The sequence below is a fragment of the Argentina silus genome (assembly GCF_951799395.1).
Source record: "Argentina silus genome assembly, chromosome: 20".
In the NCBI taxonomy this organism is placed as follows: domain Eukaryota; kingdom Metazoa; phylum Chordata; class Actinopteri; order Argentiniformes; family Argentinidae; genus Argentina; species Argentina silus.
Window position 1 is genome coordinate 3606778 of NC_139674.1, and position 14875 is coordinate 3621652.

Here is a 14875-nt window from a genome sequence, read left to right on the forward strand (position 1 = left end):
GCTCAATGATGATTGTTGCGAGCCATTTGGATACAACACGAAATTGGAAGCTCAGAATTTGAGGAGGTTTCAATTGCATCATGAAACACACATAAACGCAAATCTTAGAATGGACGTAAAACATCAACAAAGGACTTTCCGAACGTTTTTTGAACACAAAGAGAGATCAAAGTAAGATCACTGCAGAGGTACAGCACAATGGAATGAATACTTTCGTCACAGTTTCCTGGGCAACACAGAGGAGGTTGTCGACTTTGGTCACACGATTTGCAGGTACAGACACTCAACACAATACTTGAGAATAACTTGGAGAGATTGGGCGGTTGAATTCTGTTGACATTGATTAATGCACATTGACATGTGTATGACGACATGGACCGTCTCATAGGTTAGTTTCGGACATCATCGTTTCCCAATGGGATTCATTCCTAACACCAGTCCTTTGTGCTATTGGATGTAAGACAATACAAAGTCATGATGAGATACTGGCCATATGTGACCAGCTACATGGTCCCACTCCCACACCGACAACCCACTGACCCTCTCTCTGAGAGCTCCTTTACTGGGGCAATACTCTTCTCTTTTCCCTGGGGGGGGGAGGGGGGCGGGGGGTTTGGCAGTAACAGCTGAAGCAAGACTACACTCCATTGGTGCTTTTTATAGGACTCCTCACCAATCACCACAGAGAGATGATTCCACGGCCTTCGGAGGAAGATTCCTCTGTGTTTGGAGAACCTTCCGGCGTCTTTAGAGATAAATACCATCTGTACTCATTCGCCCGTGTCTACGGAACGTCTGTAGTTGGTGTGCAAAAGCCGGATGTTTCGTAGTCGATGGTTCTGGGCTGCTCCCCTCTTCACCGGCGTCCTCCGGAGTCTTCAAAGGTGCTCCACTGAGCACGTGCAAAGCAGCTGATCCACAGCCTAGTGTCCAATCACACCACCGAGAGTCTCCTCCCCGTTCTGATCCCAGGCCAGCGTCAGTGGGCGCCCTCCTCCAGCGAGCCCTTCGCCTGCCAGATCTTCACCGTCCGGTCACTATCACACAACAACGCAACGTCACAAACTCAATCATCGTCCAAAGGCTGAACTACGGCTTTTTGACTGGCCAATGTTTCAGACCCTCAATGTGTTTATGCAGAGGGTTAGGGTTAAACCATTACTAATAACCATGCTATTAACCTCTATTATCATTAATATTTAAGGTTAGGGTCAGGTGTGAGGGTTAGGGTTAAACAATCATTAGTGGTATTAACCCTACAACCAAGCTATTAACCCAATACCATCATTAATGTTATTAACCCTGTACCCAAGCTATTAACTCTATACCATCATGAATGGTTTATGGTTAGGGTTGGGTTATTAGTAAGGGTTGAGGTCAAAGGTTAAACTCACTCAGAGGCAGTGAAGAGCTGGTTACTGTTGGTGGCCAGGCCGTTGATGGGGCTGTCGTGTCCCCTGATGTCCCCTAGGGGCGCCATAGTGTCAGAGTGCCAGAGCTGCAGCAGACCGCCCCGGCAAGCACTGATCAGCACCGGGCAGCCTGGCACCACACCCAGGGCACTCACCCAGTCTGTGTGGGCACCAGCCACCTGCTGTAGTGGAGCACATAAACACATAAAGCGCATGTTACTTCTATACTGGGCGACAGTATGAATGATTCATATTATTAACGTTTTCATGGACAATTCTAGAGAAAAACAATGTCCTCCTTGGGGTTGATACAGTTTTCTAGCACTACTAATGCTCCTACGATAAGCATGTGGAAGCTAGCAAAGAGCAAAGGAGATAATGTATAAATCCCTGTTCAAGTGTCTGCTCTCTATCCAAGAACTCTTTTTCAAGTTATAGTTATGTTCTATAGTTATGTCACCTTTATTGAGTTTTAGGCAACTGCCTAGTTTTAGTTTTAGGCTAACAGTACAGTATATGTGTATTACCTGCAGCAGGCGTTTGCGTGACAGGTCCCACTTCTTGATGCAGTGGTCTCTGGAGCTGCTGTAGAGGCTGTCCCCCTGCACCAACAGGGCCTCGATGCTGTCCTGGTGGGACGGGTCAAAGTTGTGACAGGAGCTGATGCTCCCCTGGGCCCCCTCCGTCACCTCAAACATCTGGAACACACACACACAACACACACACACACACACACACACACACACACACACACAAACATTCTTTAGCAAGTTACAGACCCCCTACATCGTTCCGTTTATCAACAACAGACAGTTATGAACTAACCTTGAGGTGGTGGTCTTTGGACCCTGTTAGGACCACATCCTGACCGTGTCCCGTCTGGTCGACAGTCAGACACATGACCGGACCCAGGTGACCTGTCAGCTTACCCGTCGACACAAACCTGGTGATGTCAGAGCACTTGGTCAAGGGTCATAGTTCACATCTGAAACTCTTCAGTATGATAATGTTTATCCAAAATACAAGAAACAACCGCACACTTCACTTGAAGGACAAGCACCAACCTTCGACATAAATTCTAACTTGCAATTCCATGTGCAGAGTGCACAGAATTGGAAGGAACAACGCGTAATGTTTGCTGACATTTTGTGCACTGCAAGATTTATTTCTAAGGTCGGTCATCGTCCTTCCAAGTCTGCAGTTTTGGATACTGATTGGTTCAGCCTAGAGCTAGCACCTTGAAAAGTTCTTTTTACAAAAATGTTTATGTGTATTGGTCACGTAGGCTTTCACTTTGGTCGAATAGAAAAAAAAACTGGTGTTAATAATCATTATAAAAGTTATTAAGAGTGTCATGGTGTTTTTTAGTTTTTTTTTGTATGTATCCCTTGTTTAACCAGAGAAGTCACATTGAGATTTATATCTCTTTTAAAAGTGAGCCCTGGCCAAGAAGCAGCACACATAGTTATACATACAAGAGTCACAAAATGTTGTACATGCTACACAAAATATATCAGATTTGCTTGCATGAAAGAAGTTAAAATAGCTGGCCTCTCCTTACTTTCTGAGGTCCCACATGCGGACAGAGTTTCCTGACGCTGCGTAGAGGAAGGATCCTACAGGGTTCAGACAGATCTGGTTGATCTGGTTCTCTCCCGGAGGGATGGCCAGACTCTTCAGAGACACACAGCTGTCCCCTGCACTCACCTGGCCAGAGGACCTGGAACACACACACACACACACACACACACACACACACACACACACACACACACACACACACACACACACACACACACAGCAGTAACGTTAGTGATGTGCCACATGAGTGGGCTTCCACAAATGTGGAGGTAAAGTACTCTGAGAACAGTAGACTCACGTGAGTGTGCGTATGCACTTGGCAGAGTCTCGGATGTCCCAGACTTTGATGTAGGTGGTGGAGACGGTGAAGACCAGGCTGGAACAGTACTTGACGGAGACCACACTGCTGGGGTGGTCCCCCAGAGACATGATCTCCTGACCCGTCACCAGGTTCCACACCTTACACGTACGATCTGACCGCACAGGGGAAAGGTCAAAGGTCAAAGGTTAGGGGTCAGTAAGTTTGATGAATTCTAGGATTACAGGCAGACACCATAGCTCCCCCTCCCTGCTCCCTCTCTGTGTAGTCTTAATGGGCTTGGAGAGGAGAGGAGTGTAGGCCTATAGTCTCAACACACACACACACACACACACACACACACACACACACACACACACACACACACACTGGGGAGAGCCTCAAACTGACACAAACATCCTAAATGATGTAATTTTGGAGGGAAAGAAACACTGCGTTCGTACCACACTAAACGTATGAGCAGTAGAGAGCCGTGCGGATACCTTTAGATCCTGTAAAGAGCAGGTCGTCAGTGGAGTCGATGCAGAGCACCGGTTTGGTGTGTCCCTCGGCCACGTGCACACACTGCAGCCTGGCAGCACGGCTCGTCTTAGGGGCCGCCACAGGGTTGATCACCCCTCTGTAACACACACACACAACACACACACAACTCTAATCAGCCCATAACAGAACCAATCTACTGTAGGTGTACAAAACCTTTGCGTGGACAGTAGACAGACCAACACACAGATACACATACAGAGGGTTATACACGTCCGTACATGTACTACAGAGAGCACAGTGAGCAGCCACACCCAAGTTCTACAATAGAATAGCAGGGAAAGGAGTGTGAACAAAGTGAAAAAGGACTACTGTACTAGACAGTGAAAAAGGACTACTGTACTGTACAGTGAAAGGACTACTGTACTGTACCTGTGAGCCTCAAATACAGGAGACTCCTCCAACCTGGAATACAAACAGCAGAAGCCAGTGTGAGAGCCCTGGACTATAGCTGTAGCGAATGACTGGAAGTGTTCAGTGTCTGAATCTGGTTGCAGGTTGGACTGTGCTGCTATGCAGTATTATCTTACGCTGGTTTGGTGTCTGATGCTTTGGTCTTGGTGTCCGTGACTATGGGTAGGGCTGTGGGTAGTGCTGTGGATGTGTGTGGGGGTGTGGGTGTGTGTGTGGTTGTGTGTGTGGTTGTGGGTGTGTGTGTGGGTGTGTGTGCCCTCTCCAACGTCCTCCTGCGTGTGAGAGGCGAACGCTCCGAGGACCTCCTCTCAGACCCTGTTGGAGAACGGGCTCCAGAGCTGCAGAGAGATAGACAGACAGACAGACAGACAGACAGACAGACAGACAGAGGGACAGACAGACAGAGAGACAGACAGACAGAGAGAGAGAGAGACAGACAGACAGACAGACAGACAGACAGACAGAGAGAGAGAGAGACAGACAGATAGACAGACAGACAGAGAGAGAGAGAGAGAGAGAGAGAGAGAGAGAGAGAGAGAGAGAGAGAGAGAGACAGACAGACAGACAGATAGACAGACAGAAGAGAGAGAGACAGACAGACAGACAGAGAGAGAGAGAGAGAGAGAGACAGACAGACAGACAGACAGACAGAAGAGAAAAAACCATGGGTGACAGTTGGATTCTGATTTAACATACAGTTGGCGAAGCAATGATGTTGTGTTTTTGAGTAGCATATACTGCCATTTATCTGAGATGTAAGAAACAAGTGGTGTGAACTTTGAACCATCTCATGTCCCGTTCTTGATGCTATCATAAACATTTTATAATGATCTTGACTTACATGCCCGCTATCCTGCTAGACAGTCCAGAGGGGGAGACAGTGAGCTCCCTGTCCCCGACGTCCTGGATCTCGGACAGGGGCAGGAGGGGGTTAGAGAAGTCCCCGATAGGGGGGTCACAGGAGAGGTCCCCAGAGCTGGCATACAGCAGCTCCATCTGGGTGGTGGTCCTTCTACGGGCCTGTACCACGGAGAACACACACGCACACGCACACGCACACACACGCACACACACACACACACACACACACACACACACACACACACACACACACACATTTACTGACAATGATACAGAGATCAAGATAGATATATAAGCGATGATTCAGTAAAAAGTCAATGAGTAAAAAAGTCATATTCACTGTGGAATTTCATTTTCTTCCATTCAAAGACAGTGGAGAACAATTGTGGAAGGACAAGGAGGAGAACAATCGTGGTCGTGTCTATCAAGAACAGAATCAGCAACAACCATGCCTTTACTCTCAAACTCTCTCCTCATACGGTTGATTCTGCTCTGTCAATAAGGGAAGCCCACATCAAACCGTTGGAGTTTAGCAGCCAGGATTATGTCAGGTTATGTTAACTGTTCATTCCAAAATGAGTGCAGAAGATGCGGTGGAGAGTGGTAGGTGACTGTACCATTACCTTACTCCTGGGGCGGGACTCCCCACACAGCTTCATCAGGTCAGACGCCAACGAGCTGAAAAACAAAGATGGAGGACGGAATCACCTCATGAAACTCAAAATCCATGACAGTCTCATTGGCCTCGTCATACCTCTGTGACTTGTCTGGTTGCTATAGTTTCGGGACCAGAAGATTGATGAGTCGTGATATTTACCTTCCCTCGGCACCGGGGCTGGGAGTGGACTCATCACTGCTGCTCTCATCTCCATTCTCTGGACCAGGATAAAATCAGAAGTGGTGTTAGACTGGGCCTTCTACATGGAACCCAAAAGGGTTATTCAAATGGTTCTCCCACAGGGACAGCCCAAGAACCCTTTATGGTTCTAGGTAGCACCTGTTTTTCTAAGAGTGTAGCTTCTGTCAGACATTGACAGAAAGGAAAAGTAGATGTTGTCCAATATGGTAAATGAAGACTTGTGAAACATGTATCATATACATGTTCGGTGTATAATACAGTATTCATGAATCATACTGAGAGAAATATAGCAATAGGCCTGCCACTGCCTGACCAAAATAATATTTCTGCTACTGTTAGAGAAAGAACACCCGTTTGAAAGTTGATGTGTTGCAAAGAAAGCAAAAAATGCAAGACAGTGTTTTCAAAGTCATGCAGTTTGGTGTTGCAGCAAAACAATAGCTTAGGCAGTTTTGCAATATTTCTGAATTCAAAAGAACTCTGAAGTACAGGGTTCACGCAGAGGTCAGAGTTCATGTTAAGTTCATGAGGGGTCAAACGAGACGTGTCAGACATAAGAGGTCAATGGGGGCTAGTTAGTAGTATGATGCATCTGGTAGTGCCTAATATGGGCGTCTCCATCTGAAAGGCTTGGAGTGGTAGTGTGGAGGAACAGGATCAGGTGGGGGTCAGGTTTAGACTAGTGCTAAGTCTTAGTCTTAGTACTCTTATATGAGTCTGCTGAGCAGGGGAGGGCTAGTTAACCACAGAGAGAGAGAGAGGGGGGGGGGGGGGTCCGGGGGTAACAAACCACCTCATGCTCCTCATGACAGTGTTACGTTCACTGGGTTAGTCTTAGGGTGGCTTGAGGAGGAGGAGGAGGGGGGGGGGCGGGGGTCCCATGCTCTCTGAGACAGACGCTGTGGCGTCCTTTACTTACCCACTGATAGGTTACCTAGCTCTGTTTTGAATTCAGCCAATCAACAGGAACAACACAAAAAAGAAACCAAATCAAAGTCAAACCAAGGACAAAAAGACTGGTGACACTTTATTTCACAGTCCTGTTTCAGAGGGTTTTTCTCTAGTATTCACTCATGTGGCAACAATAGATAAAGCAGATTCTTGTTTTAATAAGTCCCAAATAAATAGGAAGTGTAACTATTAGTTAAATTGTTCGGTAACTATGCAACCTTTTTCACCATATCAATTCTAAGTAGGTTAAATGTCTGGTGAATAGCGGACTGTAAAATAAAGTGCAACCAATAGATGATTGGAAAGTGTGAATATCCTAGTACCATGAACATTACCTTGCAGTGCATTGCCCAGTAGTGCGTCCAGCTCAGGGTTGAGTTCAGCCTTCTCCTTCAGCATGTGGAAGAGCAGTTGGTTCTGAGTGGCACTATTGATCTCTGTCTGCTTCAGACGGCCCTCCATCACCTTCACCTGGGACTCCTTCTGGGCTGCTTGCAGACCCTGGGAGAGGAGAATAGAGGAGGACAGGCGTTCTAAAAGGGGGGGCTGGGTAACACACACACACACACACACACACACACACACACACACACACACACACACACACACACACACACACACACACACACACACACACACACACACACACACACACTCACATACCATCAAATGGTCACATACCATCAAAAGAAAAACACCTCACACATACAGTACAGTACAGTTCTAAAAGGGTTCTTCAGCTGTCCTTGTTGGAAAGCCCTTTGAAGAACTCTTGTGGGTTACACGTTGAACCCATGTGGGTTCTATGTAGAACTCTCTGTGGAAATGGTTCCAACATGGAACCCAAGAGGGTTCCTCAAAGGGTTTCTTCCACAGGAACAACCCTTTTAGGTTTTAGGTAGAACCTTTTGTTCTAAAAGTGGATACTCGTCATTATTAACAGTGAACAATTACAAAGACCATACATACAGGTGATTCATGTAGGTGTAGATTGTGTAATGTGTAAAGATAACTCCATTTGGAGAAAAGCACTGGAATACTGTAGACACCTTATTGATGGCCATGTAGAGGAAGTGGTCGAGCAAGAAGCGGGCTTCTGCTATGTTGGTGCAAGAGCTGATCACCGCGGTAACATCCACTGTGTCTCCTTCCTCCTGCGTTACAGCATACCAACACATTTTAGTGAGATCAGAGAATCATCATCATCATCATCATCATTACTACTATCATCATCATCATCATTACCACTACCCTCATCATCATCATCATCATCATCATCATCATCACCATCCTAATCATCATCATCACCACCACCATTACCATCATCATCATCATCATCATCCTCCTCCTAATCATCCTCATCATCATCATCATCACCTTGGCTTCCTCCATCTGCATGATGTTCGCCTGACAGTCTGCAATGCTGTCGTTGATGTAGTCTATGTTGGCCGACAGAGACTCCATCTCCTCGTTCAGAGATACGATGGTGCGGTCCGCGTCAGTCCCCTCCGTGGCGATCTTCTCCCTCTTACGGGAGACCTTCTCCCTTCGCTTGGTCAGGTCCTCACGTTGCTGTAGGATCAGAGGAAGAGAGAGAGAGAGAGAGAGAGAGAGAGAGAGAGAGACAGAGAGAGAGACAGAGAGAGAGTTGAAAGAAAGAGAGAGAGTTAGAGAGAGAAGAGAGAGAGAGACAAAAAGGAGAGAAAGAGAGAAAGAGAGAGTTGAAAGAAGGAGAGAGAGTTAGAGAGAGAAGAGAGAGAGAGACAAAAAGGAGAGAGAGAGAGAGAGAAAGGAAGAAAGAGAGAGAGAATAAAGTTAGAGAAGAGTTACTCTTGGGTCCAAGAGCTGTGCTGAAGCCTAACAGGAATACAGAACATCAGTGATGCCTAAATGGTGGGTCAGAACCCATAAGTGGGCCATGACCCGTTCCCATTGAGGATTTTGAATTTGTTGACTCTATGTGTCACCTGACCTTTGGAAGGATTGGGCGCGTTACCTTGAGGAGGCGGTTCATGTCAGTCTCCATGTTGGAGATGGTCATCCTCTGCATGATGATGTCACTGATACGGCGCTCCAGGGACTGCCATTTGACACGAGCCGTCTTGGTGGAGTATATACTCCCCATCCTGACTGGGTACTTCCTGGACATACTGGAGGAACAACACAGAGGTACAGAAGTCCTGCATATTAAAACCGTCCATTTAGACTACATAGTATTGACAAACAGAAACTGGAAGGGTTTTTAAAGGCAGCGTTTTAGCTTGTTTCAATACAGACACACACACACACACCTGGTGCCGTTGTGGGCGCTTGCCCCAGCAGGAGACTGTCTTCCTGGGGTGGTGGGGCGGTGGTGTGGAGGCTCCTGGAGAGGCTCAGGTAGGCTGACCTTCCTGTTCACCTTACCGGACGTGGGCCTTACCTGGCGCCTCAGTGCTGTCACCTGGTGGAGGAGCACAGTACTGCAGGTGAGTAATGATCCCAAGTACAATGTTCGATTACAACCCTACCAGTGGAGGGGAGGCCAACCCCAGGCCCAGGCCCAGGCCCAGGCCCAGGCCCAGGCCCAGCCCCAGCCCCAGCCCCAGCCCCAGCTTCAGTGGCTCTCACCTCCTCAGTCTTCCTCCTCAGTATCAGGTCCTGCTGTCTCTTCTGGGCCTCCAGCTGTCTCAGTTGATGCTGTAGGGGAACAGGATCAGACGGCATCAGAAAAATACGAAGAATATTGTTTTTAAATTACTGTATTTGTCTTTAACTGAAGCTAAATTGTATGTAAAAACAAACACACAAACTAAATAACTCAAATCACATTCGATTGATTTAGTGGATTGATTATTTGATTGATTGATTACTGCTGTCTGACCTCCTGCTTGCGCTGGTCCTTCTTCAGAACGGCGATCTCTCGGTTCCGTCGACACTCTGAGGCTCGGTTCTTCTCCTGCTGTTCCTTCATCTGCTTCATTAGACCCACCTGAGAGAACAACAACAGATTGTTCGACAGACTGTTCAACAGTCATTGAATCCCTCCCTGCGACTTTTCAGTTCATATACAAACGGATGTTATATCATATAATATAAATATATGCCATTTAGCAGACACTTTTATCCGAAGCGACACACAGTGATTTACTTTGTATACATTGTAAGTTTGGTCCCAGTGGATGAATCCACAACCTAGCTTTGCCAGTGTCATGATATGCTGTATGTGTTATTGTTATTTTGTCATATGATGCACTGAATTCATCAAGATCGCATCATATCATCATATCATCAAAGTTCAATCAAATCATCTTTCTTATACCCACTAAAGACTTGTCCGTCCACTACCCTTTCTGAATGGGTAAATATCAAAGAGGCTATATTGGCCAGGTCTTCCTCGAAACAAATCTATATCTCAAGGGATCTCCTGGTTTAAATAAATGTAATGAAATATGCAGTATTCTACCTTGGTCTTCTTCATCTCCGCCACGTCCTGCTGGAGCTTCTTGAGCTGTTTCTCGTACTGTGATTGGTTCTTGAGCAGGCGGGCGTGCTCCTTCTGGGCGGACTGGAGCTTCTGCATCTCCTTGTTCATGGAGCTGAGCTTCCTCTCGTACTCTGTTTTGATCTTCTTAGCCTTCTCCTCCGTGCACGTCTCCACCGAGCCTGGAGGGACAGACAACCAGCACCAACACTGAGCTCAGCTCTGGCACAGGTACACTCTTAGAAACTCTTAGGGTTCCAGAAGGGTTCTTCGACAGTCCCCGTGGGAGAACCATTTTGAGTTCTGTTTAGAACCTTTCCTGTGGAAAGGGTTCTACTTAGAACACAAAAGGGTTCAACATGGAACACAAAGGGCTTCTCCCACAGGGACAGCCGAAGAACCCTTTTCGGTTCTAGGAAGCACCTTTTTTTTCTACGAGAGTAGCAGAGACGGTTTAGAACCATCTCAGAAGAAGACAAAGTCACTACAAGGCATACAGTAATGAGTTATACGTGATTGCCCAAAACGTTCATTTCAACATTATCCAGCACCTGAGAAATAATGTCTGTGCGTGTGTTAAGGTGAGCTTTTAGACCCTGTTCCTGTGTGGCCGGTTCGTACCCATGTTGTGCAGCACCTTGTCCCTCTCCAGCTGGGTGTCTCTGATCTTGCTCTGCAGCATCATCAGCTTCTGTTCGTACTGCTGTTTGAGCGTGTGCAGACGCCTCTGGCTGTTCTCCAGCTCGTCGATCAGCTTCTGCTTGATGGCGATCTCACACGTGATGTTGGCCAGGTCCGCCTGGAAGTTCTCTGTTCACACAACATGCATGTTAGAGCACACACACACATACACACAAACACACACAGAGCGTGCACGCGCACGCACACACACACACACACACACACACACACACACACACACACACACACACACACACACACACACACACACACACACACACACACACACAGGTAAGAGGGCTGTGTGAGTAGCAAGATACTACTCCCTGACATTAGAAACCAGTACTTAGGACAGTGACACAGGACTGCATAGTTACAGTGACAGGGTTTTACCTTTCTCATCCAGCTCAGAGTCAGACTCCTCTGAGCTCTCCTCTCCCTCCAACTCATAGTCCTCCTCTTCTCCCTCTGCATCCTCCGCTTCCTCGTGGTCACTGCCCTCCTGATGGCGCGGACACACACACGCACACGCACACACACACACACACACACACACACACACACACACACACACACACACACACACACACACACGACAAAGGCTAAATGATGGAACATGGATACAGAAATCGCACCTGGAGTCCAGTGGTTAGCTAATCTAATCAAAGTTCTTAAATAGGCCAGCTAGGGTCCATTTCGTGACGTACCCCCTCAGCCTCTTCAAGGCCTCGTTCCTGTTCGTTGTCTGGGACCTCCTCCTTGATCACACTGCGAGGGAAAAAAGCAGCGTTTTAGGTCGATATTCACAGGAAAGACAACACGGGCTAACACTAGGCCTGATATAGCTAGCCTCAATATTAGACAACATACCCATAGAGAGAGTATAGCCATATCAATGCTAGGCTAGCACCAGTGATAGTGCTAGGTGCTAGGCTAGCACCAGTGATAGTGCTAGGTGCTAGGCTAGCACCAGTGATAGTGCTAGGTGCTAGGCTAGCACCAGTGATAGTGCTAGGTGCTGGGCTAGCACCAGTGATAGTGCTAGGTGCTAGGCTAGCACCAGTGATAGTGCTAGGTGCTAGGCTAGCACCAGTGATAGTGCTAGGTGCTAGGCTAGCACCAGTGATAGTGCTAGGTGCTAGGCTAGCACCAGTGATAGTGCTAGGTGCTAGGCTAGCACCAGTGATAGTGCTAGGTGCTAGGCTAGCACCAGGTATACTTCACAGCTACTATCAGCACTAAAACAAGGGGCAGATGCACAACGACCTTGATTTTCAGCCAACAACATTCTGTTAGAATCAGAACCCAAATCATTTGGTTGTTAGATGCATCCTTTAAGTAGGTGTTAGTCAACGATTGGGGGGGGGGGGGGGTTAAGATCACAATCTTTAACCTCATATAAGGGTCGCAGAAACACAGAGAGAAGATGGGGGGGTAAGAGGGTGGAGAATGGGGATGGAGAGAGGTTGAGTGGAGGTCAGGGTCAGAGGTTATAAGTGAGTCCTTCCTGGTTATGGCAGATTCCTGCAGTATAGAAACCATGTTAGTGTTTGAGACACGAGCGAGAGAGAAAGGGGGTTAGGGGGAGGGATGGAGGGGGATGGGGGGGAGGAAGACAGAGGGGGAGAGGGGACATAGCAAACCTGGAATGTTCATCCTCCTCCTGGTGACTCCCCTCGAGACGCAGCAGTCTTCAGAGAGAGAGGGGTGTGTGTGTGTGGGGTGTGTGTGTGTGTGTGGGGGGGGGGGGGGGGGGTTGTTGTAGAGAAGGGGTGGATTTGGATGGGGATTGGGGATGAGTGAGGAGGGGGGATCGGATGGGGGTACAGAATGGGGTGAGGGATGGTTCGGAAAGGGTTGGGGGATCAGGAGGAGGGGGGAGAGGGGGTGTGTGGGGTTGCCAGAGAGCAAAGAAGGGTAGCAAAGGATGAACAGATGAGCTTTTACAGAGTCTGACACACACCGCTTCATCCTCTACAGGCCTGTCACACTTCGAAAGATATCTGCCATGAGCTTATCCAACCAGAGAGAGCAAGAGACCAGTGTTTCTGTTCTCTCCGAGCATGACTGGGCTTGTTAAAACCCCATCATTGTTACCCTTGTTATCATCACATCCATATATGGAGATATTAGAGATGACATTTGAGGAGAAACCCACTAATGCTGAAAGGAAAAGGCTCGGCGCCAAGGGGCTAATTACCCAAAACACATCACGGCACGCTCCTCTGCACTGGCAACAACGGAAACCAACCCCTCCTCCTCCTCCTACCCCTCGCTAAAACTCCCCTCCCGAACCACTCCTTCCTCCCCTTCCCTCGTCACTGACTGAGACTTAAAGTCCTAGTATCAAAGTCTACCTCGTTTTCAGTTTTCTTCGTACGCGTACACGTTGCAAATTGTAACATGCTATTGTACTTTTACAATATGTCACGTGTATAAATGTACATCTGAAACAAACAATATTTGGAGAGTAGGACAACGATAAAAGTATTACATTCCAAGACTTTACCTTTTCTTTTTCTTCCTTTCCTTCTTCTTGAGCTTCTCCAGGTCTTTCTTGGCCATCTCGATGATGTCGCTGGCCTCTCTCTCGGGAGCGTGGAGGGCCGAGGAGAAGGAGCCCGAACCCCCGTAGAGGGAGGACCGGTTGGAGGCTCGGGAGAGGGTCTTACGAAGGTTCTCGTTCACGGCTTCACTCTCCAACAACTTGGCTCTGGTGGTAGAGAAACAACGGCAACTGACGTCAACACACTGCCAGGTCTCTGACCAAAAAAAAACAAAGACCAAAAAAACCAATGCTGACGACAGTGATGTGCCCATCCACAGAGGGATCATACATGTAGGGGGACATGATCCATACCTGAGTTCTTCAATTTCTTTGATGTAGTTCTGGATCATGTTCCCGATCTCTTCATTCCCCTCACCTGAAAAAAAAATGGCATCACTTTTAACTCGTACGTGAACACGCCACACCTGCTATAATAGTCCTTGGGGAGAGGAGTAGCTTTAACAATAACCAATAATGACAGGTGATAATGTCCTATGATATCCAAGTAACACACATTTACTACAGAATACAACATCTGCTCAGTCCCTCTGTTCCCCGATGGCCTGTCCGTATTGTCCCTGGTACGTACCCATTCTGGCCAGGGTCTGGTTGGCCTGGTCACTGAGGAGCTGTGTGAGCCTGGCCCTCTGGGCGTCGATGGTCTCCTGCATGGCCTTGACCCTCACCCTCAGGTTGCTGTTCTCCGTCTGCAGCATGGAGTTCTCATGGACCATGTCGTTGATGCCCTCCACGCCGTCCTCCCCCACCATACGCTTACCCTGCCCACAACCACAAACACAGTTGGTATTGTATGGCGCTAAGGTTGTTGGTTCGATTCCCGCACTGGGGACCATACGTACGAAACATCTATGCATTCACTCTGTGAGTCGCTTTGGATAAAAGCGTCTGTAAATGGCATACATTGCAATACTAATAGTGTCTGATTGAATAATACATGAAGTAGTGTAGTCTATTTTCAAAGCTTTTGTCTGCACTGTCTGTATTATGTTATTGTAAGTGTCATAAAATGTAATGCTATAAACTATATGTCTGCTCTATATAATAGAACAGAACTGGGGTCGGTTTCCAGAAAGCTTCATAGCTTAAGTGGTACTTAATTTATCCCTACAACACATCCGCAAAGCCGAGAGAGAGTAACAATTGTAAAATCGATTTTTTGCTGTCAATCTTGCTGTCAATGTTCTACAAATAAAGAACTGCTCTAGAAGAGGAGTGGGCCTGGATT

General features: G+C 47.4%; 1 protein-coding gene across 2 annotated transcripts in view; it reads right to left on the minus strand.

Annotated features, from left to right (window-relative positions):
• Positions 1–385: 385 nt before the first annotated feature.
• Positions 386–14875, minus strand: part of LOC310820370 (kinesin-like protein KIF21A) — a 36717-nt gene continuing 22227 nt past the window's right edge. The window contains exons 9-35 of one of the 2 annotated variants that reach the window (XM_083691962.1): positions 14219–14408; positions 13942–14005; positions 13591–13794; positions 12725–12772; positions 11789–11849; positions 11475–11583; positions 11022–11210; positions 10383–10582; positions 9801–9908; positions 9548–9616; positions 9229–9380; positions 8934–9087; positions 8315–8509; positions 7987–8091; positions 7273–7438; positions 5945–6002; positions 5751–5805; positions 5108–5286; positions 4383–4604; positions 4225–4257; positions 3795–3931; positions 3292–3466; positions 2974–3132; positions 2238–2355; positions 1940–2110; positions 1395–1594; positions 386–1037 (exon numbers count right to left, since the gene is read on the minus strand). In XM_083691962.1, coding sequence (XP_083548088.1) covers positions 980–1037; positions 1395–1594; positions 1940–2110; positions 2238–2355; positions 2974–3132; positions 3292–3466; positions 3795–3931; positions 4225–4257; positions 4383–4604; positions 5108–5286; positions 5751–5805; positions 5945–6002; positions 7273–7438; positions 7987–8091; positions 8315–8509; positions 8934–9087; positions 9229–9380; positions 9548–9616; positions 9801–9908; positions 10383–10582; positions 11022–11210; positions 11475–11583; positions 11789–11849; positions 12725–12772; positions 13591–13794; positions 13942–14005; positions 14219–14408 — 3579 coding nt within the window. In that variant the 3' untranslated portion in view covers positions 386–979. The remainder of the gene's footprint in view (positions 1038–1394; positions 1595–1939; positions 2111–2237; positions 2356–2973; positions 3133–3291; positions 3467–3794; positions 3932–4224; positions 4258–4382; positions 4605–5107; positions 5287–5750; positions 5806–5944; positions 6003–7272; positions 7439–7986; positions 8092–8314; positions 8510–8933; positions 9088–9228; positions 9381–9547; positions 9617–9800; positions 9909–10382; positions 10583–11021; positions 11211–11474; positions 11584–11788; positions 11850–12724; positions 12773–13590; positions 13795–13941; positions 14006–14218; positions 14409–14875) is intronic. The other variant, XM_083691963.1, reaches the window with a different exon arrangement.